The sequence below is a fragment of the Theropithecus gelada genome, chromosome 13, assembly GCF_003255815.1.
Source record: "Theropithecus gelada isolate Dixy chromosome 13, Tgel_1.0, whole genome shotgun sequence".
Lineage (NCBI taxonomy): Eukaryota > Metazoa > Chordata > Mammalia > Primates > Cercopithecidae > Theropithecus > Theropithecus gelada.
In genome coordinates, this window is record NC_037681.1 from 4,862,578 (window position 1) to 4,888,458 (window position 25,881).

Consider the following 25,881-nt stretch of genomic DNA (forward strand, 5'->3'; position numbering starts at 1 on the left):
TATGATAAAGACGACAAAGTTTGGATAATACAGTTTTTTAAAAAAGCACAAATAGACCAGGCACAGTGGCTCACACCTGTAATCCTAGCACTTTGGGAGGCTGAAGCAGGTGGATCACTTGAGCCCAGGAGTTCAAGACCCTCCTGGGCAACATGGTGAAACCATCTCTACTAAAAATACAAAAAATTAGCTGGGCATGGTGGTACGTGCCTGTAGTCCCAGCTACTTGAAGGCTGAGGTGAGAGGATTGCTTGAGCCAGGAGGTGGAGGTTGTAGGGAGTGAGATCACTCCACTGCACTCCAGCCTGGCTAACACACTGAGACCCTATCTCAAAAAACAAACAAACAAAAACCAGCTTGGATACCCAAACTTACTTATAGTACATCACAAAACTTTCCCCAGTGTTGAGGTTTAGGTAGCTGTAATATGGATCTCCATACTGCAGTTTTGCTCCTATAAACGGCAATCCATCGTCATCTAACTTCTGCAAAATCCGTGGGTCACCAGGTTTGATTCCAAACACCAGGCTACTATCTCCTTGTTTAATTTTTTCAGAGAGGTCTATGAACTCAGACTTGTAGACACTTCCATGGGCAAAGCCTCGTTCCCAAGAGGCCTTATTCACAATCTGTGAGGTAAAAGAATCGTTATTTTAAAAGACTGAGGCCAAGTGAGGATTTTCAAAATAAAACTAGGTGGGACTATAATACTTGGTTTAGGATAACTGGCATCACGTTTCAACTCTCCTCACATTTTCCAAATCACTGATACTAACTACAAAAACCCAGACATGGCCGGGCACAGTGGCTCATGCCTGTAATTCCAGCACTTTGGGAGACCAAGGCAGGCAGATCACTTGAGGTCAGGAGTTAGAGACCAGCCTAGCCAACATGGTGAAACTCCATCTCTACTAAAAATAAAAAATCAGCCAGGCATGGTGGCGGGTGCCTATAGTCCCAGCTACTCGAGAGGCTGAGGCAGAAGAATTGCTTGAACCCAGAAGGCAGAGGTTGTAGTGAGCCAAGATCGTGCCACTGCACTCCAGCCTAGACAATAGAGCAAGACTCTGGCTGAAAAAAAACCACAAAAAACAAAAAACACCAAGAAAAACAAAAACCCAGGCACACAGAAATAGCTTAAAATCTAATCATACTTAAATATAAACGGTAGATATATCCAAAACCAAACTCTTCAAAATTTACTCATAATATGCACTCAAACATGCAAGATATATGTGTATCTGAATATTTAGTGGATATTCCTCAAGGCTTGCCCACTTTCAACTTAGACCAAGAACTAATCATTTCATAGAACATCATGTGCCAAATACTAAGTACTTGGGTACACAAAAATATTCCTTCAGTGATTTCACAGTAAACAAAAGAGTTAAAAGATAAAAAGATTGGAACAACATTTCCCGGTAAAACTCACCATGGCATCTTCCATATCATAGCCAGTGTAAGAAATCACGGCAACGATGGCATTGGTCCCAATTGGATAGTTATCCATGTCATAATAATCATACATGGAGGGTCTCACCAAGGGACTCTGAGGAGTCTGAAGACGATACAGTTTGTTATCTGATCGGTCTTGATAAGTGAGAAGTGGAAAGCCCATAGTTTGCTTACCTACACGGAGAAAAACATCTTAGCATTTTCTGCTTCTTTCATCTTGATTATAGGTGTGATACACAACACTGGAAACAACTAAATATTCATCAGAGGAGAATGAATAAATAATCATAGTAGTTATGCTTACTTTAGACTAATACATAAGCTGTGAAAATGAAATAAACCTAAATGTATCAATGTGACCAGACCAGGAAAACCGCGCTGAGTGGGAGAAAGTGCAGACTGACATTTAATGTAAGATTTATGGGCATTTGCAACACGCCCCAAACAATTCTATACCTAGTTTATGGATACATGTATGATATAATAAAAGCTTTAAAAGGGGACAGAAAGGAAGCACACAAATTACAGGATATCACTACTGGGGGGAGAAAAGGGGACAGTAACTATTATGTAATTAGATTACTTTCTTACAGCGGAAGATGTATTTAATTCTAGGTAGTAGAGCATGGGGTGAGATTCCTCTGTGTACTACCTCACAGTATAATCATTTCAGAACAAAATCATTTTAAAATATAAATACACACAAGTGAAATTTTTTTTAAAAAATTATAAACTTAGAGCTTCCAGTAATAAAGGGCTATTCTTACAAGACCACCCTCAACACATACGTATAAGATGCAGAAAAAAGGCCCCAATTACACATATAGCACTGGAGAGTAACCAAAAGCTATCAGAAGCTGAGGAAGAATTTTTACTTGGATGAAAGGAACCACACTGGGTGAATTTCCAGGTTTTTAAGTATTTATGTATTTATTTTTGCCTTATGGCCCAGTGGGGCAGCCACAACTTAGATAGAAACGCACAGTCTTACTGGCTTGAAGAACTAAGAAATAGAGTTCTGAGCATGACAACAATTGGTAAAGGGGAACGTTTCAGAAATGAGAGAACAAAGGGAGACCCTTAAATTCAGCATGTAAAATTGGGTCCCAATCTTTGGTGGACTCCTGAACTATGCATGCATGGGACAGATCAAAGCAGCCCACCTAAGGCTGAAGAATGTACTTCAACTGCCATGTTCACCAAGTTAAGTACCAGTGAACACAAAACCAATCCTCTTCCCCTGGAGAATTTTTGGTGACATGCACTGAGCCAGGTGATGGACTGTGTATTAAGAAGGAAAGATATAAAATGAAAAACATTAAAATGTAATCGAAGGCTCAACACCACACTAAAAACAAACAAAACCAATCCTCTTCAGAGGACTCTAACAGGATCCAGGGTTTAAAACATATTCCTCACAATGTTCATAATACAATCCAGTATTACTGAGCATACAAATAAATGGTGAAACTTGACTTATACTCAAGGAGACTGATCCTGAGATGACCCAGACATTGGAATCTGCAGATAATGACTTTACAACACCCATCATATAAAACTATGCTAAAAATATAAAGGAAAACATGCCCACAATGAATGAAGATAAGAAATCTTAGAGAAGAGAGAAACTATAAAAAAGAAACAAGTCAGGCCAGGCGCAGTGGCTCACACCCGTAATCCCAGCAGTTTGGGAGGCTGAGGCGGGCAGATCACTTGAGGTCAGGAGTTTGAGACCAGCCTGAACAACATGATAAAACCCTGTCTCTACTAAAAATACAAAAAATTAGCTGGGCATGGTGGCACATGCCTGTAATCTCAGCTATTCAGAAGGTGGAGGCAAGAGAATCGCTTGAACCGGGGAGGCAGAGGTTGCAGTGAGCCAAGATCGTGCCACTGCACTCCAGGTGGGTGACACAGCAATACCCTGTCTCAAAAAAGGAAAAAAAAAAAAAAAAAAAAAAAGAAACAAGTGGAAGTGGTGGACTTGAAAATACAGTCATACACTGCATAACAATGTTTTAGTCAATGTAGGATGGCATATATACTATGGCATATATACATTTTTACTGTATCTTTTCTATCTTTAACTACACAAATCCTTGCCATTATCTTACAACTGTCGACAGCACATAGTACAGTTATATGCCACCCAGGTTTGTAGCCTAGGAACAGCAGGCTATACCATATATTAGGTGTGTAGTAGTCTCTGCCATCTAGGTTTATGTAAGTTCACTGTATGATGTTCACACTACGACAAAATCACATACGACTCCCTTCTCCAAATGTATCCCTGTCGTTAAGGGCATATGACTGTAGGCGAAAATTCAGTGGAAGACAGAATGAAAAGTGACTGTGATAATAGGTCAATAAAAATAATTCAATCTGGGCCAGGCACAGTGGCTCACACCTGTAACCCCAGCATTTTTGGGAGGCTGAGGCAGGCAGATCACTTGAGGTCAGGAGGTCAAAACCAGCCAGGCCAATATGGTGAAACCCCATCTCTACTAAAACACAAAAATTAGCTGGGCATGGTGATGTGTGCCTGTAATCCCAGCTACTTGGGAGGCTGAGGCAGGAGAATTTATTGAACACGGGAGGCGGAGGTTGCAATGAGCCGAGATCGCACCACTGCACTCCAGCCTAGGTAATAAAGTGACACTCCATCTCGGGGGGGGGAAAAAAAAAGAAATGATCCAATCTGAAGAAAATAAGGAAAAAAAGAGAACAGAAACTCAATGTCTTATGGAACAATATCAAAAGGTTTAAATATATGAATAACTGATATCTCAGAAGGGGAGGAAAGAGAGAAAAGGGTAGGAGCAATGTTTTTAAAAATAATGACAGAAGAGTTTAGCAATTTAATTAAAAAAAAAAAAATTGGGGGCCGGGCACGGTGGCTTATGCCTGTAATCCAGCACTTTGGGAGGCCAAAGTGGGCAGATCACCTGAGGTCAGCAGTTCAAGACCAGCCTGGCCAACATGGTGAAATCCCGTCTCTACTAAAAATACAAAAATTAGCTGGGTATGGTGGTGAGTGCCTGTAGTCCCAGCTACTTGGGAGGCTGAGGCAGGAGAATCACTTCAACCCAGAAGGCAGAGGTTGCAGGGAGCCGAGATCATACCACTGAATTCCAGCCTAGGCGATGGAGCAACACTCTGTCTCAAAAAAAAAAAAAAAAAGAAACACTATATTCAGAAGACTGCTGCTTTCTAACTAGAAATGACAGAGACTAAGAAAAGCCAGTGTAACAACAACTTTTAAGTGCTGGAAGAAAAATAACTGTCAACTCAGAATTGTATACCCAGTGAAAGATTCCTTCAAGTGAAGCAAAATAAAGACATTTTCAGATAAATGAAAACCAAGAGAATTTGTGGCCAGCAACCTGCAATATAAAAAAATGCTAAAGGAAGATTATCAGGCTGAAGGAAAACTGTAAGCAATGAAAACCTGAATCTTGCAGCAGGAATGAAGAGAACTGGAAGTGATAAATACGCGGGTGACTATGATTGCTTGTATTCTTCAAAACATCAAGTAATAAGACCCCAGGCATACCCAAATCTATGGACATTCTATACCTTTTTCTTCAAAAATGTCAATGTCAAAGACAAAGAATGGTTAAAGATCTGTCATAAATTACAGGAGACTAAATAGACATGCCAACTAAATACATTCAGTGATCCTGGACTGGTTGCTTGTGTCACAGAAAAAAAAAAAAAACTTGCCATAAGCCATATTTTTGGAACAAATGGTCAGCATATGTAAATAAGGACTACAAAAGACTATGCTAGTATCAAGTTTACTTTCCTGATTGTGACTATAACATCGTCCCTCTTCCTTACCCATCTGGCACTGGTACATGTTCCGTGGACTCTGGTTGTGATCAGAGAAAGGGATGAAGTTGGCAATCACACTCAGCAGGCTGTGTGGAAAGAGTTCCTGGTGTGTGGTAACTCCAGCAAAAACCTCATCCTCAAAGATAGCGACATTCATGAAGATCTGGAAGAGCAGATGTCCAAGGCACAAAATAACTGCAACTGCTTACACATTAACTCTTACCATTTCTCAGAGTTCAGCACTCAAAGACTCAACAGAAAACCTTCCCCGCCCAGCATCATAAGTGCTGAAGGGATCAACTGGGAAGCACAGGGAAGCGACCACTTAGAAATACCACTTACTTTACATATTCCACTCGAAATCTACGCCAGACCAATTGTGAAGGGGAATAGGAAGAAAAAATGTTAAGTAGCACAAAGCCTGTAACTCTGCAACTGCAAATATGTAGGCAAAGACTGAGTGTGAATCTAATGGAATGTTTTCACTTCGCCAGCTGAGGCAGAGTCAGGTACAAAGGAGCTCTGGGAGCCAGACAGGATGGAAGGCAGGTAATGTGACCACCGACCCTCTCGGGTTCTTGTGGAGTGAGATCAGACATGGGGACTGTTTTGTGCTGGCCACGGAGGAGGTGGAAAGTCTGACTTTCTTTCAAATGTCCAACTGTTATTGTAACACTAACAACCCTTTTAAAAAGGAAGAGTTAAGTCTCTGAAAGTTGTATACTATACAAACAAGCACATACACTCATCCATCACACATATGTATTTACCTGTTCCATAGTTCCAATTAGCTCCTCTTTGCCCAATTCCAAGTTCTGCACAGGCCGTACCAGTCTACAAGGAGTAGTAAAAAGGAACAATCCTGGGTACAGACTTGGTTTTCCTGTCATGGGTATGAGGACCACTTCCATCCAAGGAGGAATTCTTTTCTCTCTCAACACCTGTTTTCAACAAAAACAGAGTTTAACAAACCTGTCCCACGGCCATGGCTGTCGCTGCCAGTCTTATGCCCCATGGAATACTACTCATCCACACTCAGCCATGGTAAAAGCCCTACTTCCTTGGGTGCTCACCCCAGCTAGCAGGCAAATCTCTAACCACTGAGACTAAGGATAAAGTACACCATGAATGCATGTGTAGATACACTAAAGGAAATTCTGTCCTCTGTGATCTAAAATACAGTAGATTACTGGTTTTATTTGTAAACTTAATAAACCAAAAACTCTTGGGTGGGCCGGGCATGGTGGCTTATACCTGTAATCCCAGCACTTTAGGAGGCCGAAGTGAGTGGATCACTTGAGCCCAGAAGTCAAGACCAACCTGGGCAACATGGTGAAATCCCGTCTCTACAAAAAATAAAAAAATTAGCTGAGCGTGGTGGTGCGTGCCTGTAGTCCCAGCTACTTGGGAGGCTGAGGTGGGAGAATCACTTAAGCCCAGGAGGTTGAGGCTACACTGAGTCATGATCATGCCACTGCACTCCAGCCTGGGTGACAGAGTGAGACCCTGTCTCAAAAACAAAACAAAAAAAATGCCAACAAACTCCTGCGTGAAAGGAGAAATAAAAATCTAAATTACAGGAACCTGGAAAAGAAAAAAACAAAACAAAACAAAACCCAGGTGTCAGTACTCGGGGATTCACAGCTAAATGAGAGGATGTTTAGTGGAGGGGGACACTGGGAGATGTTGGGCAAAGAGTATAAAGCTTCAGTTATGCAAGAGAATTAAGTTTCTGCAGATCTCAAGTACAGCATGTGACTATAGTTAAGAATACTATATTGCATGCCTGAAATTTACTAAGAGAGCAGATCTTAAGTGTCCTCATCCTCCGACCCTCCACAATGCTAACCAAAAAAAATAAATAAAGAAAGAAAATAAATTATTTAATCAAAAGCTAAAAAAGAATAAAGTCAACCAAAAGAAAGCACAAATTATAAAAAAGATAAAATCTGAGACGAATGAGGTAGGCAGATCATTTGAGGTCAGGGGTTCGAGACCAGCCGGGGCAACGTGGAGAAACCCCGTCTCTACTAAAAATACAAAAATTACCCGGGTGTGGTGTGTGCACCTGTAATCCCAGCTGAGGCTGAGGCAGGAGAATTGCTTGAACCCGGGAGGTGGAGGCTGCAGTGAGCCAAGATCACGCCACTGCAGCCCAGCCTGGGCAACAGAGTGAGACTCTGCCTCAACAAAAAAAAAAAAAAAAAAAAAAAAGGAATGATTGTTTAATGCGTACAGAGTTTTGATGATGAGAAAGTTCTGAAGATGGTGATGACTGCACAACTTGAATGTACTTAGTATCACTGAATTGTACACTAGATCAAATCTCATATACTCTCTGAGCATCAAAATGAGTAGTAACAGAATATTCACAAAATTAAACAAGCATCTATAAATCTATGCTAACATAAATAAATGAACAACTAATAGAAAAGAAAGCCCTCCTTACAGAATAGCAACTAATAAACATAGAAAAAATGCTGGTGGGGGAAAACACCATGTGGTAACCATCACAGTAATATTAACTCAGCAAAGAACCATCAATGGAATAGTAATTCAGCAAATAATTCATCAACTAGTGGGTGAAAATATGAAGAAAGGGGGCTCCACATAGCTTTCAACTATCTCTCCACAAGTTACTTATTATAGAGAAAAACAGACACTGTACAGTGAATTAACCTAAAGAACACAACTTTGAAGGGATCAGTTAACATGAGTCGTAACAGGACAAACCAACATCATGTGTTTCCTGAAATATCTTGAATCTCATCATGAAGAAGCAAAACATAAACCTAAATTACAGGAGAGCTGTGATTCCCAGCATTTCGGGAGGCCAAGGCGGGCGAATCACTTAAGGTTAGGAGACCAGCCTGATCCAGATGGTGAAACCCCACCACTGCTAAAAATAAAAAAAATTAGCCGGGTGTGGTGGTACACACCTGTAGTCTCAGCTACTTGGGAGGCTGAGGCACGAGATTCTGACTTAAAAAAATAAAAATAGAAGACTGGTGGTTGGCAGCATCTCGGTGGCTTCAGGATGGGGCTGGTCACCAGAAAGACCAAGCCAGGGTTAGAGGACTGGGACTTTCAGCCCCACCCTCAACTCCAGGAAGGGGATAGGGGCTGGAGGTTAAGCTAATCACCAATGGCCAATGATTCCATCAGTCATCCTACATAATAAAGCCATAACGACCCAAAGGACTGGGTCAGGGAGCTGCCAGGGAAGCTGGGCACGGTGGTACAGTCCTGTGGTCAGGCTGCTTGGCAAGTGGAAGTGGGAGGATCATTTAAGCCTGGGACATTAAAGCTGCAGTGAGCTGTGACTGTGCCACTGCACTCCAGCCTGGGCAACGGAGTGAGACCCGTCTCTTTAAAAAAAAGAAAAGAAAAAAAGAGAACATTACTGAGACAACTGGTGGAATTTGAATATCAACTATGGATCCCACCCACATGACCTTCTCTGATTTTCATAAGTGTACTGTGGTTATTGAAGAGAAAGTCCTTGTTCTTAGAAAAAGTACGCTAAAATCTTTATGGAAAATGGGACACTGTCTCAATACTGCTCTCAAATGGTTCAAAAGAAAAACATTACAAAGAGCATACAGAAGACAAGGCATGTGGGGCAAAGCATAGCAACTGGTGGATTTCGGTAATGTATATACAGGGGGGGTCCCATGTACTGATTAAACATCTTCGCTCTAAGCGTAAAATTGTATCAAATGAGCCACAATTCCACTTATAGGAATATAAGAATTAAAGAATGAAAAGCACAAGGACTTGAATAGATATTTGTACACTCATGTTCATAGCAGCATTATTTGCAATGACCAGAAGGTAGAGACAACCCAAGTGTCCAACAGAGCACTTAAACAAAAACTAAAATTTCGTTTAAACATTTTTAAAAAATAAACACACAGAACAGAATATAAACCACAAACTCAGCCTGTTGCCAAAGGATAATTCTTTCAACGGCCATTATCAAAGCAACAAATACTCTTCACTAGGAGGAAATCCCAAAGGTAAATTATTCAAAGAACGTCATTCTACTTTTTAAAAATATATTTTCAAAACCTAGGAGGCAATGGGGTAGTTAACTTCTACCTTGCATATTTTGAATATTACTGAAATACCTGTATTTTGAGATCCCTTATATGCCACTCGTATTAAGAAGGGGAAAAAAAGTTAAAATTAGTTAGATAAGCAGACTGAGGTGCCTCAGTGAAACTCCCAAAGAATGTATATGGGTCAAATATCTGTCACTGACCCCAACCAGTGAGGCCAGTATAAGGCAAGCCTCTGTCACCAGAGGGAAGGCACAGGCATTCTGGACATTCTGACCCCCTGACCACTTGATCACTCTAGCCCGCCCAGGGGTTAACCCCAAAACTAGAAAGGAACTGAAAACCTAAGGTCAAGGGATAGGACAATTCACAAAGCCTCAAGCCCACCTTAAAATGACGAAGAGAATCTGCGATGCCTGGAGCAAGCTCCTTATCCACCCAGCCAACCATGACGCCATCAAGCAGGACGGGGTAGCACTCACTGTATGGCCGGTGGGGAGCGCCATCGACGGGAGTGACCCCTGGTAAACGGAACAAACAGCACGATCACATCGGAATGCTTCATCCAACATTCCAGATTCCCTCCAGATGGGGTCAACAGCTGCTGTATCAGTTCAGATATCAAATTATCCTTGTCTCTATAACAGGTACAGGCATTTCTTTTAATTGCACTTCACAGATATTTTAAGCAGGCTTATCAATGCCATTTTTCCAACAACACGTGTTCCCTTTGTGTCTCTGTGTCAACATTTTGGTAATTCTTGCAATATTTCCAATATTATTATATCTGTTATGGTGATCTGTGATTAGTGATCTCTGATGTTACTACTGTGCTTGCAGATGTGGTAGAAATAGCAAGACAACTAGAATTAGAAGTAGAGTCTGAAGCTGTGACTGAATTTCTGCAATCCCATAATCAAACTGAACAGATGAGGAATTGCTTCTTAGAGGATGAGCAAAGAAAATGTCGTTTTGTTTTGTTTTTGAGACAGGGTCTTGCTCTGTCGCTCAGGCTGCAGTGCAGTGGCATGATCATGGCTCATTACCACCTCAACCTCCTGGGCTCAAGCAGTCCTCCCACCTCAGCGCGGTGGCTCACACCTATAATCCAGCATTTTGGGAGGCTGAGGCGGGTGGATCACAAGGTCAGGAGATTGAGACCATCCTGGCTAACACAGCGAAACCTCGTCTCTACTAAAACTACAAAAAATTAGCCGGGCATGGTGGTGGGCGCCTGTAGTCCCAGCTACTCGGGAGGCTGAGACAGGAGAATGGCATGAACCAGGGAGGCAGAGCTTGCAGTGAGCCAAGATCGTGCCATTGCACTCCAGCCTGGGCGACAGAGCAAGACTCCATCTCAAAAAAAAAAAAAAAAAAAAAAAATTTTTTTTTTGTAGAGACAGGGTCTCCCTGTGTCGCCTAGGCTTGTCTCAAACTCCTGGGCTCAAGCAATCCTCTCGCCTTGGCCTCCCAAAGTGCTGGAATTACAGGCCTGAGCCACTGTGCCCAGCAGAAAACAGTTTCTTGAGATGGGATCTCAAGAAATGAGAAGATGCAGTAAATACTGTTGAAATGACAATAAAGGATTTAGATTATTCCATAAACTTAATTGATAAAACAGCGGCAGGGTTTGAGGGGACTGACTGCAACTTAGAAATAATCTCTTTTGTGGGTGAAATGCTATCAAACAGCATCACATGCTACAGAGAAATCTTTCGTGACAGGAAGATTCAATTGGTGTGGTAAACTTCTTTGTTTAATTTTAAGAAATTGTCACAAGCCATCTAACCTTCAGCAACCACTGCCCTGATCAGTCAGCAGCCAGCAACACTGAGGCAAGACCTTCCACCAGCAGATAACAAATTGCTGAAGGCTCAGATGATTTAATATTTTTTTTTAGCAATAAAGTATTCTTAAATTTGAAATATTTACAGCATAGTATAAACCTAAGTCTTATATGCACTGTGGGAAACTGAGAAATTCATGTGGCTCATTTGATTGTAGCACTCTGGAACCAAACCTGCAATATCTCCAGGGTAAGCCTGAAGGCTTTTGTATTGCTTGTGGAAGTTTAAATCGCTTCCGCAAGGACACAGGAAAGAAGTAGCAAGGGAACAGGGGCCTATGGGAGGGAGCATTTCACTGCATGTCTTTTTAATATTTTGATTTCTAAGCCACGTAAATGCATTAAATGCATTAACCCCCAAAATGTAATTACAGTTGATCCTCATTATGTGAAGATTTGCCTACTTGCTACATTTTATCTATAACCACAAAATTAATACTGGGGATGCTTTTAACATCATTTCAGAACATGCAGCAAAAAAATTTGAGTCCCCTGATGCATACGCTCCCCGCAGCTGAAGTCAAACAAGACGATGCCATGCTTTCTTGTCAGCTCATGCTGTAAACAAGTGTCCCTTGACCAGTCTGTTCAGTGGCATGTTTTCAGCTGGTGTGATTTCACTGTTTAAATAATAGCTTCCAGGCCTGGCATGGTGGCTCACAACTGTAATCCCAGCACTTTGGGAGGCCAAGGTAGAAGGAATGCTTGACGCCAGGAGTTCGAGACCAGCTTGGATAACATAGCAAGACCCCATCTCTACAAAAAAAAAAAAAAAAATTGCCTCCAAGTGTAGCACTGAAGTGCTGCCTAGTGTTCGTAAATGCAAAAAGGCTGTGATGTGCCTAACAGGAAAAAAATGTGTGTTAGATAAGCTTTATAGTTACAGTGCTGTTGGTTGAGAATTCAATGTTACCACATGAACAATATATATTTTTAAAGGGTATCTTTTTTTTTTTTTTTTTTTTTGAGACAGATCTTGTCTCATCGCCCAGGCTGGAGTGCAGTGGCATGATCTTGGCTCACTGCAAGCTCCACCTCCCAAGTTCACGCCATTCTCCCGCCTCAGCCTCCCGAGTACCTGGGACTACAGGCACCTGCCACCACGCCAGGCTAGTTTTTTGTATTTTTAGTAGAGACAGGGTTTCACCGTGTTAGCCAGGATGGTCTCAATCTCCTGACCTCATACTCCACCTGTCTCGGCCTCCCAAAGTGCTGGGATTACAGGCGTGAGCCACCGCGCCCGGCCTAAAGGGTGTCTTTCAACAGAAACACACAAAAAACAAGGCTACATATTGATCAGCTAACAAAAATGTTGTAACCTGAGGCTCGAAGGAACCTTACCCTGTATTTCCCCTTGGCACAATGGTTCAATAGTCACTGGTGACTTTAAAGACAAGTACTACAAATAATGAGAATCATATGAAATTAAGTAAAAAAGGAACACTCTCCCATGAACCATAAATACATTCTGAAGACATCAAGTGTTTGTTAGAGTGTCATAGGTTACCCACTTCGTGTTTCATCTGTCACCTCAATATGAACATCTCTATCGAAAGTTAGGTAGCGATTCTGTCTTCTTCTCCAGTGCCAGAGCGAAAAACCCTTCCCCATCTCTTTTTCTGCAGTTGGATCTATTTTCTACCTCTCCACTTTATTCTTTTCTCCTTTCTACCCTCTCCCGGACTTTGACATTTTGAATCACCAGTAACAAAATTATTTACCTCGTAGAGGATAAACCTTCAAATTACACTGATTACATCGTCTGAATCTTGAGTATTTCTTGATTACTTTCTGTGGGGCCCTCTTCCTACAGGCCACTCTCTCTCTCTCTCTCTCTTTTTTTTTTTTTAAGATGGAGTCTCACTCTGTCACCCAGGCTGGAGTGCAGTGGTGCAATCTTGGCTCACTGCAACCTCCACCTCCTGGATTCAAGCGATTCTACTGCCTCAGCTTCCTGAGTAGCTGGCACATGCCACCACACCCAGCTAATTTTTTTTTTTTTTTTTTTGGATTTTTAGTAGAGATGGGGTTTTGCCATGTTGGCCAGGCTGGTCTTAAACTCCTGACCTCAAGTGATCTGCACACCTTGGCTTCCCAAAGTGCTGGGATTACAGGCATGAGCCACCACACCTGGCCAGGCCACTCTAATTGGGAGAAGTACTTTTGAGCAGAACTTTGAGTCACTGCCCTTCTAGTTGCTTGAGAATACCTATCGTCTGATCCCCATGAACTGGAAGTTTTACTGTATGAATATTAATCCCACTGGAGAACCTGTCCACAGACCACCAAAGACAGAACATTTCTAGTCTCCAAATCATAATTGGAGAACCCTGGGACTAGATGACTGCAGAGAAGGCTGACATCTTTAGGTATGAAGGTAAATTCAAACCAAGTATCAAGCCAAGAACTAGACAGCTTTCTAGTCAAAGCAGAGACAGAGACAGCAGCTGTAAGGTTATCAGGAAAAATGGTTATGCATCTGATGACATTAGGGTAGACTGGAAAATCTCCTTTTAAACTGTCCTCCTGCAAACCAACACTGTTTTCTACTTAGAAATGCAAAGATCCACCAAGAGATGCAAGGAGAAGTGACCCAAAAAACTACTCAATAGCTTCTATACTTCCAATATTAATGACTAGTCTATTTCAGATGCTTTGGCATCCTTCTTATTCATTTATTTTTTTTATTTTGGAGACAGGATCTCACTTTCTCACCCAGTCTAAAGTGCAGCAGTGGCACAATCACAGCTCACTGCAGCCTCAAATCCCTGGGCTCAAGCGATCCTCACTTCCATTATCTTCTTTTTTTTTTTTTTGAAAGAAAACAAAACACATATAACACTTAGTTTCTCCTGTTTTCACTTTCAAAGAATGCATTCAGCCTTCTAGAGAGGAGCCAAGAAAGCAGCACAACTCCTGCACAGAAGGGTAAAAACGAATTCTTACAGCAAGTCTGCTGAATCTCCAAAAGCAGCACAACTTAACAGGTTAAAAACCACGTAATCTTGGCCGGGCGCGGTGGCTCACAACTGTAATCCCAGCACTTTGGGAGGCCAAGGCGGGCACATCACCAGGTCAGGAGATCGAGACCATCGTGGCTAACACAGTGAAACCCTGTCTCTACTAAAAATACAAAAAAATTAGCTGGGCGTGGTGGCGGGCGCCTGTAGTCCCAGCTACTTGAGAGGCTGAGGCAGGAGAATGGCGTGAACCCGGAGGGCAGAGCTTGCAGCGAGCAGAGATCGTGCCACTACACTCCAGCGTGAGCAACAGAGCGAGACTCCATCTCAAAAAAAAAAAAAAAAAAAAACTCACAAAATCAAGCAAGATGTTTATCACTATACACTACATACCCAAATTGCAGAGTAAAGCCGGAATAGATGCCGTATACACAAACTGTGTGACCACCTCACATACAGCAGTTAGGTGGTTCATCAGGCCACAGGGCTCCCCGTCTGGGGTATGCACTGGACAAAGGAAGCCCCAGGACTCTGGCAGCAGCCGGCGTACTGTGGTGGTCCTCATCTTGGCAAAATCAGCCCCTCTGTGCACGCAGCGGAAATGGGAGAGGTAGCGTATGAAGTTCAGCTTGTCAGCCACAACACAAAGTCCAGAATTTTGTAGGAGGCCAAGACCTTAATAAAACAAAAGTCACTCAAAAAGAGGCCGATCTTTTAAAAAACGGAAATTTTTGAGGCTTTGTGACGACAAAACCTCAGAGCACTCTACAGATTACAGAATGAATTATTACAACATTTATTCTCCTAGCTCTGATGAGTGGAAAGAGTTCGCAAAAAATATGTAAAATAATCCCCAGATTTCACAAACTGTATGAGCCCCAACTAGTTCCCTATCTCCTCTATGACCTCCTTTGTAGGAGAACATTAAATGAGTTAATAAAATAGCAAGTAGTTAAATTCATCTGAGAGGGTCAGATAATAGACAAGCAAGTAAGAAGGCTAATGAAAGAATTGGCATCAGTAACACGGGTTTAAAAAAAAAAAAAAAAGGCTGGGCACAGTGGCTAATGCTATAATCCCAGCACTTCAGGAGGGCGAGGTGGGTAGTTCGCCAGAGCTCGAGAGTTCCAGACCAGCCTCAGCAGCATAGCGAAACCCCATCTCTACAAAAAACACAAAAATTAGCCAGGTGTGGTGGCTTGTGCCTGTAGTCACAGCTACTCGTGGGGCTGAGGTGGGAGGATCACCTGAGCCCAGGAGGTCAAGGCTGCAGTGAGCCATGATCCTGCCACTGTACTCTAGACTGGGTGACAGAGTGAGGCCCTGACTCAAAAAAAAAAAAAAAAAAAAATTTCTGGGTTCCCAATTACCACTTTTTAAGTTTCTAGGGTCATTCTCTTTTTTGTTGAGACAGGGTCTCACTCTGTCACCAGGCTGGAGTGCAGTGGTGCAATCACAGCTCACTGCAGCCTTGACCTCCTAGGCCCAAGCCACCCTCCAACCTTGGCCTCCCAAAGTGCTGGGATTACAGGCATGAGCCACCACACCTGGCCTCTCAGGTCACTCTGAGGCAAGGCAACTGGTTTAGAGATGGGCATGCACAGCAACCCATGCAGAATTCCTGTTAGGTAAGCCTTCCTCAGAGGTCTAAGTGGTCTTTTCATTTTCTAGAAGGAAGCAGAGAAAATGTATTTGGTTATTTGAATTAAATTTTAGCTATACAGACACTTTGTCTAAAGTCCTTCAGACCAATAGTCATCAAAGTCATAGCTACAAGAAATTTACTTTTTTGGGGTGGTTTGCTTTTAAAAAGAACCTCTCAAGGACAGGCAAATCTACATTAAGCAAATAGTTTGAAAAACATAACTAAAATGCTCTATTTTACCTGTTTTAGAACGCAGATTCCCAGTAGCAAAAAGGTATTCAAATGGTTTTGTAAGGTCTATTCCCATAGTAAAAATCCTCATCAAATTGTCAGTGTTCATGGAAACATTGGTCTTCTGAGCCTTCTTATCAAAAGCTATTTTAATAGACACTAACCAACCTTCCAGTTTTTCCTGAAATAAGAAAAAAAAAAATTAATATAAAATAGTATGTGAGCTAGGTGTGGTGGCTCACATCTATAATCCCAGGATTGGGTGGATCGCTTGAGACCAAGAGTTCAACATGAGACTGGGAAAAATGGTGAAAAAAAACCCTGTCTCTACAAAAAATTTAAAAATTCGCCAGAAGGGGGTGGGGTGAGGGGTGGGGCATGCCTGTAGTTCCAGCTACTTGGGAGGATGAGGCAGAAGGATCGCTTGAGTCCAGGAGCCTAAGGCTTCAGGGAGCCACGATTGTGCCACTGCACTCCAGCCTGGGAAACAGGGCAAGACCCTATTCTCAATAAAATAAAATTATTACAAACTTCATATTTATTCCCATGTAATCTGTACAACCTTTAACAAAGGTCCACTAACATAGACTGGATATGGAAAACAGCAAAACCAAAAACCTGAAGGAGAGCTTTTCAGGTGCAGAAAGGATAGCTCTTCAATGTCATGCCCTCCTTCACCCGTTATATTTGTTACACACCTAAAAGCAATCACATGAACTACACAGCCCATACCTGAAAGCAGTCACACGAACTACACAGCCCATCTTAGTCTATGATGCCAACACTCACTGAAATGGTTAAGGCAGCCTGCAATTCCAAAATTACAGCTAGACTGGAGGAATGAGTTCTGGTATTCTGCAGCACTGCAGGTTGAATAAGTTAACTATATTTGTTGTATATTTTCTCACTGCAGCCTCAACCTCCTAGGTTCAAGGGATCCTCCCACCTCAACCTCCTGAGTAGGTGGGACCATAGGTATGTGCCACCATGCTCGGCTCATTTTAAAATTTTTTTTGTAGAGATGGGGGTCTCACTTTGTTGCCTAGGCTGGTCTCAAACTCCTGAGCTCAAGCAATCCTCTTGCCTCGGCTTCCAAAGTGTTGGGATTACAGGCGTGAGCCGCCATGCCCAGCCTTATTGTATATTTTCAAAAAGCTAGAAGAGGGGATTTTGAACGTCCACAACACAAAAAAAATGATACATGTTTGAAGTGATGAATGTGTTAACTACTCTGATTTGATCATTATACATTATTTACATATATGGAAATATCACTGCATACCCCATAAATATGTACAGTTATTGCATGTCAACTAAAAAGAAAAGAAAAAAAGACTATACACCATCAGCGCTTCCTATGGGTGGTTCAGAAACCATTGAAAATACCTAAGAGAATGTTTGAAATAGGTTCTCTCCTATATTTGATATTTGGAAGAAAACCTGGAAGATGTACACAGGTCACTTAATCACTGTATACCTTTTCCAGCAGGTCCCCGAGTCAACACATTAGCCATTGACTATTGATAATCCACCTCTTTAAAGTACCAGTGTTTGAACACTCACACTTGGAAGACCTAACTATTCTTCCAGAAGACAGCACTGGAAGTGCCACATTTCATTTCTGCATATTCTCTGGCACTGACACTGCATTTAATATCACTGTGGTACAGTAATATTAAATTTTCAGTACTTTGAAGGAATAAATTTTGGAGAGGTGTGGGAAGAAGGAATATATTTTATAAAATGTTACAATGAATCTCACAACTGACTACACATTAGTAGGATTTGTAAGTACACTGCTAAAAATCTGTAATGTACAGATAAGGGAATTACCAGAGAGTGAAGGAAGCTGTGAGCTCACCCAACAAGGGTGTCAGCACAGGTTTGGTCTTTACCAAGTGAACCTAAAGGATCAAGTTTGAATGGAAGAGCCTGGCATCGCTGCTCCACTTCTGCTGGATGCTGTTTAGATTCCTTTCTTGAGCCTGCTTCTTCCTGTGTCATAAACATTTTTATCAGGTGTACACTGAACAGCTTCACGGTCAAGATGGAATAAGAAGCCCTGGATCTTGATAACTGATTTGTTTGTGGTCTGCCTTTTTTCATAACTATGTCTACTTGCTTATTTGGGTTTAAAATCAAAACCGGAAAAGCTAACTCAAGTGATTTATGGTTTATCTATAAATAATACAGAAAATATAGTTGCTATTTTTCAATTTTATATTGCTTATTTTAATGTAAATACGACGTGAATTTTTAACAGTCTATAATTCATCTTACATCATGGTCATGTGTCTTCTGAAGATTGTTTTTATTCTCCAAACTCAAAGGTTTAAAAGCTTTAACACAGCTGGTAAGGAAATCAGATACTCGGCAATGAATTCTCTGAAAAAGCCCCAATTTTCCCTTTGTTTCTCCTGTTGCTGAAACAGGTCACCTTAGTAATACCTTGCTACAGAAGACTCATTTCTTTTCTTTTTTTCTTTTTTTTGCTGAGACAGGGTCTTGCTCTTTCACTTAGGCTGGAGTGCACTGGCGTGATCACAGCACATTGCAGCCTCCGTTGCCTGGGCTCAAGCAATCCTCTTACCTCAGCCTGCTGAGTAGCTGGGACTACCGGCGTGGCCCATCAGGCCTAGCTAATGTTTTAAAAAGTTATTTGTAGAGATGAGGTTTTGTCTCTGGGCTGTTTGCCCACATTGGTCTCAAACTCCTGGGCTCAAGTGATCCTCCCACCTTGGCCTCCCAAAGTGCTGGGATTACAGGTGTGAGCCACTGCACCAGGCGTTTTTATCTTTTTTCTTTTTGAGATTAGGTCTTGCTTTGTTGCCCAGGCTAGAGTGCAGTGGCATGATCACCCCTTATTGCAGCCTTGACCTACTGGGTTCAGGGATCCTCCCACCTCAGCCTCCCAAGTGGCTGGGACCACAGTCATGTACCACCATGCCCAGTTAACAGTTTTTTTTTGGAGACAGAGTCTTGCTCTGTCACCCAGGCTGGAGTTCAGTGGTATGATCTCAGCTGTAACCTCCGTCTCACAGGCTCAAGCAATTCTCCTGCCTCCGCCTCCTGAGTAGCTGGGACTGCAGGAGCATGCCAGCGTGTCCAGCTAACTTTTATATTTTTTGTAGAGACAGGGTTTTGCCATGTTGCCCAGGCTAGTCTTGAACTCCTGAGCTCAGGAGATCCACCCACCTTGGCATCTCAAAGTGCTGGGATTACAGGTGTGAGCCACCACACCTGGCCACTGCTAATAGTTTTTATTATTTCTGTAGAGATCTCTCTATGTTGTCCAGGCTGGTCTCAAACTCCTCGGGCTCAAGTTACCCTTCTGCCCTGGCCTCCCAAAGTGCTGGGATTACAGGCACGAGCCACTGTACCCCCAGTCTCATTTCTTTTTCTTTTCTTTTTTTTCCTAATTAGGAATTGATGTGGAATGAAGATACATTTCTAAGTATGGAATACAATAAGCCCACCATGCTTCACTTTAAGTAGATGGGAAACGTAAATTCACCTTTACTTGAAAGGTTAATTTAATAACAGATTAAATTAATAAAAGAAAACTTATGCTGCCTGCTTTCAATTTTTGTCAGGAAAATTCTAGGCTGCTGAAATTTTTTAATCTAATTTTATGGACAGAGCAAACAGAAACAAAGATTATTACCTTTCGGGAAGAATGTAAATAAGAATTACTACTTTAGATAAGAAATTAGAAGGCCGGGCATGATAGCTCACGCCTGTAAAGCCAAGGCGGGTGGCTCACTTGAGGTCAGGAGTTTGAGACCAGCCTGGCCAACATGGTGAAATCCCATCTCTACTAAAAATACAAAAATTAACCAGGCATGGTGGCACGTGCCTATAGTCCTAGATACCGCGGAGGCTGACGCAGGAGAATCGCTTGAACCCGGGAGGTGGAGGTTGCAGTGAGCTGAGGTCGTGGCACTGCACTCCAGCCTGGGAAACAGAGCAAGATTCTGTCTCAAAATAAATAAATAAATAAAATAAAATAAAATAATAAAATAAAATAAAATAAAATAGAAGCTGGGCACAGTGGCTCACACCTGTAATCCCAGCACTTTGGGAGGCCGAGGCAGGTGGATCACCTGAGGTCAGGAGTTCGAGACCAGCCTGGTTGACATGGTGGAACCCCACCTCTACTAAAAATACAACCCATTACCTCTTAGATTACATCTTTTTGGGGATAAGATGCAAAATATAAAATGCCACCCAATCAATATTCTTATGAAATCATTTTTGTGCCATGCCAACTTTCTCTATATATACATCGACAGTCCAATTTCACTACTCACAGTAGTTACGTTCTAGTGAACACTGAATTCACACACATGAAACCACAGATCCTGAGGAGAAATACAGGGCTGGGTTCCTGCAAGTCTCTGGTCATAACGTTCTGGTCAATGGATTGATATACAGTCTTGTTTAATGCAAGCTTTTGTTGAAAGGCACCTTATTTAACATACCTTGTTAATTTATTAACACTGAACACTAGACAGAACTTCAGTGCTATGCTTACATTATAAATGGCAAAAACTGGCCAGGCGCAGTGGCTCATGTCTCCAATCCTATTACTTTGGGAGGCTGAAACGGGAGGATCACACGAGCCTAGGAGTTTGAGACCAGCCTGTACAACATAGTGGGACCCTGTTTCTACAAAAAAAATTAAAAATTAGCCGGGTGTGGTGGTGAATGTCTATAGTCCCAGCTGCTCAGGAGGCTGAGGTGGAAGGATTGCTTGAGCCTGGGAGGTTAAGGCTGAGACCCTGTCTCAAAAAAAACAAAGAAGTCACCAATAAGAAGCATGACATTGTGAAAAACATAGCATTGAATACATCTCAAAAAGGACCATCTTTATAGTATGAGCTGAAACAGGAAAGCAGAGCATCACCCTGCCCCACCTCAGCTGTAACATCTGCCTCAGGAGACTCAAATTCTTCACTGCTCTGCTCACGTGTGTGAATAATCATGAAAGCACCGAGTAGTGACATTAGGGTTACAAATAAATTTTAGCCAGTGAGTGAATTCACACATACAGAATCTACAAATAATGAAGATCAACCATGTGTATGAATATAGGCCATTTGCTTTTTCTCATTAACACTATGACCAAGGTTTGATGTGGTCTTTATATAAAAATATTAAGCAAATTTCCAAACCTGGTGTAAGCTAGGATTTTTGATTCCCTTACTGCTAAATGAACAAACAAAAAAGAGACCACACAAAATGCCAAAACTAGAAACTATAAGTATGCAGAAAACAGTACTGCTGGCCAAAGTCACGCCATTCCACAAGTGGTACCACTGGCCAAGGATGGACATGGCACGCATTTACCTTCAGAAACATAAGGAAGAGCTGACCCGGTGTAAGGACTTCTTGGTTCACTAGACTATCAGGATTGTCCTCCATGCACTCTCCTTTGGCTAAAGCAAAGAGCTTTCGCGTCATGAGACAAAGCATATAGAACTTTTCAGTACTGGATTTCAAGTGGATACAGATGCACTGGCTGTCAAAACAGAAAAAAAAAAAAAAGCTTAAAACAATCCAGTTGATAATACTACTTAATGTTCTATTAAACAAGATCCCCAATTCAAGCTTACTTAACTTTAATTAAATAAAATTAAGCATTCAGTTTTTGAGCTGCACTGGCCACATTTGAAGTGCTTATCATGTCGCTTGCGGCTATGTACTAGACAGCACCAGTATGCAGCTGGCTTCTTTAGTAATTATACAGTGGTTATATAAGACAAAGTCCTTGCTTTGGAGAAATAAAGTAACACAATCCCTGCAACTTTCAAACCGTACAGAAATAAAAATGTACATTTGTGTACACAGAAAGTAAAAAAGTAAATGTAAATGAATGAAATGTTCACAATTAGTGAATATAAGAATCCAATGTACTATTTGGACATTATTCTGGAAGTCTGAAGTGATTTCAAAATAAAAGTTAAAAAGTACCATAAAATAAAACATGGCTACTAAAAAAATACAAGTGAGGAGGGCCACAAAAACAAAGGTAGCCCCCGGTTAGCAAGGACCAGAATTCTACCCCAAAATTCATTCTCATTCCCAAATGACTCGCTTGCCCAAACTGTAACCAATACAAAGGACCACTGACAACCCTCCACCCCTCCAAAAACATTTAGGCAAAGCACACATACTTAAACAGGAACTCCGCAGCTTGCTCATTTGGGTACCAGTCAGGAACATTGAGTTTTACTCTGAAGCATTCACCTAGGTAGTTAAGGACCTGTTTTTGTGTCGAACAACCCTCCTCCATTACAATCCTTAACATCTGAGAAACAGAGTTCCTAAGGAAAGAATCATCCTCTTTTCCTTTGATGAGCTCCTGAAATATCTGATAATCAGAAAAGCTGACAAGTGCCTAGAATAGAAAATAAAAGGTTTCATTGCTCACTAATAACTAAAATATTTTATCTATTCAGTAACAATTATCTTCTCTCATTATTTTTCATAACCAAGTAAAATTAGCACTCTGCTAAAAAACTCTCTAAAATAAAGCATTCTTTGTATGATAGCCAGACAGCAATATGGCCTCCAGGGTCCTGACCTCCTGGTGTTCACACACACGTGTGGTTTCCTCCCATGCTGAATCAAGCTGGTCTGCTTGACCAAGAGAATGTGGTGAAAAAGATGATGGGAGACTCCCAGGACTAGGTCACAAAGGGCACTGCAGCTTTTGTCTTCTGCATCTTCCGCCCTCTATTCTCTCAGCTAACTATGTGGAGGAAGACAGCTGCCTCAAGCAGCCTACAGAAAGGGCCATGTAGAGAGCAACCCCACGAGGAGACCTCCTGCCAACAACCAGCACTGATTTGCCAGCCATGTGAGTGAGCCACCTTGGAAGTCCTCAAAATGACTGCAGTCCTGTCTGACATTTCCATGCAACCTCCCGAGACCCTGGGCCACAACTGCCCAGCCAAAGCACTCCCAAACTCCCGACCCACAGAAACTGTGAGAATGAAAGGTTTATTGATGTTTTAAGCTATTGAATTTTGAAGTAATTTGTTTTGGAGCAGTAGATAACTAGTACAGTATTATTTTAACAAGGAGAATCCATCCAATCTGTACAGGATACTACCCCCAATGAATTTCTTCATAACAAAAGAATGCATTCATTAAGTCATACCTTAAGTGCAAATCCCAAAGGAAGAAAAAACAGTTCTTTCCGGTAAATAAAGTTCAACATAACAGTGCCATTTTCCAAGTAGTGGAGGTTCATATTGACAGCGGAATGTTCTTCCCTCACACAGTGCATTGAAACTCCTATTGAACCAAACAACAAAAACATCAGAAACTCATTGATACTGTAATTGCTTCGATCTTTTTTTTTCGGAACAATTTTACTCTCTTAGACACAATTAAAGCCAAATCACTAAGTTTAGCCAAGACTGGCAATCAAAAATGTTTCTAAACCTCAGCAAACGTCCTCTTGCATGTAAAATCTACCCAGATTGAGAAACACTAATGTAAAACAACTGAAGCTATAAATGTAAGCAAACTTTAAAGTTTCCTCCAGGACAGAATCCACGTCTTTTAGCACCTTTTTTCCGACTTAAACTATGGAGTCTGGTCAAGACTCTGGTGCTTGATCTAATAGTTCCAATGGAGAAAAGTGGAATTTTAGATTTTAAGTTCATTTCAGTTTCAGGCAAAGACTGCTAAGACATACTACCATCAACTGATGCAAAAGAAAATGACTAGACATTCGGGCATGCTGTTTTTCTAGGTATAGTATGTATGGCTATAATTAAGGTCTGATTTTTAGCTCAACTATCAGGACAAATTGTTTAACTGTCAGGGTTACTCAAGAATACAACATGCTGTCTTAGGCATTGTCAAAGAGAGTGCTCAAACAGAGGCCAGGTGGCTGGCAGACAGAGAACCTGAGGGGTGTACCACAGGAGCCTGAACCAGAAGACATCCAAGACCCACACTCACCTATGGCCAAGCCAGACTAGCTTTCATCTTCATAAGTAGTAACAAAAATACACATGCTCGGCCGGGTGCGGTGGCTCAAGCCTGTAATCCCAGCACTTTGGGAGGCCGAGACGGGTGGATCACGAGGTCAGGAGATCGAGACCATCCTGGCTAACACGGTGAAACCCCGTCTCTACTAAAAAATACAAAAAAAACTAGCCGGGCAAAGTGGCGGGCGCCTGTGGTCCCAGCTACTGGGGAGGCTGAGGCAGGAGAATGGCGTGAACCCGGGAGGCGGAGCTTGCAGTGAGCTGAGATCCGGCCACTGCACTCCAGCCTGGGCGACAGAGCCAGACTCAGTCTCAAAAAAAAAAAAAAAAAAATACACATGCTCTTTCAGTTAGCAAAAGTGAAACATAATAGAAAGTTGGTTTTCCACTATGAAATTTTTGTAAATTTTAAAATGCTTATAATTGATAAAAATCATATTCAAGGTGGACAATACCTTGAATATACATATACATGTACATATATTATAATGATTTCCACAATCAAACTGATGAAAACATCAATCACCACCCATAGTTATCATTTGTGTGTATGTGTGCACGTGTGTGTGGTTGAGACACTTAAAATTTACTCATCAAATTTTAAGTAAGCAGTACAATATTACTATCATCACCAGGCTGTACATCAGATCCCCAGAACTTATTCATCTTGTAACTGCAAGTCTGTATCCTCTGACTGATATCTCTCCGTTTCTTCCTCCATCCCAATTATGAAAACTTAACACAGGAATGAGCAATAGAAAAACAACAAAAAGCAAAAGAAAAGGCAGGCACGGTGGCTCATGCATGTAATCTCAGCACTTTGGGAGACTAAGGCAGAAGGACTGCTTGAGCCCAAGAGTTCGAGATCAGACTGGGCAACATGGTGAAACCCCATCTCAACAACAAAAAAAAAATACAAAAATTAGCCAGGCATGGTGGCACACGCCTGTGGTCCCAGCTACTTGGAAGGGTGGGGTGGGAGGATCATCTGGGCCTGGGAAAGTCGAGGCTATGGCGAGCTGTGATCACACCACTCTGCCCTCCAGCCTGGGTGACAAAGTGAGACCCTGTCTCAGAAAAAAAAAAAAAAAAAGAAAGAAAGAAAGAAAAATAACAAAGACTATTTAGATGCATCTACTTCAAAAAAAAAAAAAAAAGGTTTCAAATTTTCCTTAAAAAACATTCTAATCATCTCCAGAACTTACCATACTGAGTATAACCAGGCCCTCTGGTTTTCCATTTTGGTCTTATCATTGCAATGGGAAAATTTCTCCGAGGCATAATCAACATTCGGATGACTTTTTCAATGCCGTTGATTATAAAATAGCCCCCCATTTCCTGCCAAAGAGATGAATTGCAACTTGTTAAACAAAGACACACGACTAACTGTAGACACGAACCTCATTCCTAGGCAAAGGTAGCACAACACATACAACAGGAGCACAGAGGCGAAACGTACTACTCACCCCTTAAAAACAGTACACAGACACTGTCTTTGTGTGAATTGACAGTTTTCTCAAGTATATTACAAAGGTCCTAGGGACATAGGGAAAAAGTATGGAAGAAAAACAGGATACTTCTCTCTGTCAGACAGGCTCAACCTAACTTGCCTTCTGTCCCCTAAAATGACTTCAGTCTTCAAACAACACTAAAAAAAACTTACTCCAAAGAGGGGTTGAAAGATAAAAACTGGGCCGGGCACGGTGGCTCAAGCCTGTAATCCCAGCACTTTGGGAGGCCGAGACAGGCGGATCACGAGGTCAGGAGATCGAGACCATCCTAGCTAACACGGTGAAACCCCGTCTCTACTAAAAAATACAAAAAAAAAAAAAAAAAACTAGCC

At 41.7% G+C, this 25,881-nt stretch overlaps 1 protein-coding gene across 7 annotated transcripts in view; it reads right to left on the minus strand.

Annotated features, from left to right (window-relative positions):
• POLR1B (RNA polymerase I subunit B) overlaps window positions 1-25,881 on the minus strand; it is a 37,334-nt gene that overhangs the window by 4,991 nt on the left and 6,462 nt on the right. For 5 of the 7 annotated variants that reach the window (XM_025354474.1, XM_025354473.1, XM_025354470.1 and 2 more), the window contains 11 exons: window positions 25,244-25,376; window positions 23,198-23,334; window positions 22,209-22,432; window positions 21,382-21,553; window positions 16,042-16,213; window positions 14,550-14,831; window positions 9,738-9,871; window positions 6,060-6,230; window positions 5,296-5,452; window positions 1,433-1,629; window positions 376-629 (listed from right to left, as the gene is read on the minus strand). In XM_025354474.1, coding sequence (XP_025210259.1) covers window positions 376-629; window positions 1,433-1,629; window positions 5,296-5,452; window positions 6,060-6,230; window positions 9,738-9,871; window positions 14,550-14,831; window positions 16,042-16,213; window positions 21,382-21,553; window positions 22,209-22,432; window positions 23,198-23,334; window positions 25,244-25,376 — 2,033 coding nt within the window. The remainder of the gene's footprint in view (window positions 1-375; window positions 630-1,432; window positions 1,630-5,295; window positions 5,453-6,059; window positions 6,231-9,737; window positions 9,872-14,549; window positions 14,832-16,041; window positions 16,214-21,381; window positions 21,554-22,208; window positions 22,433-23,197; window positions 23,335-25,243; window positions 25,377-25,881) is intronic. The other 2 variants (XM_025354476.1, XM_025354475.1) reach the window with 2 other exon arrangements.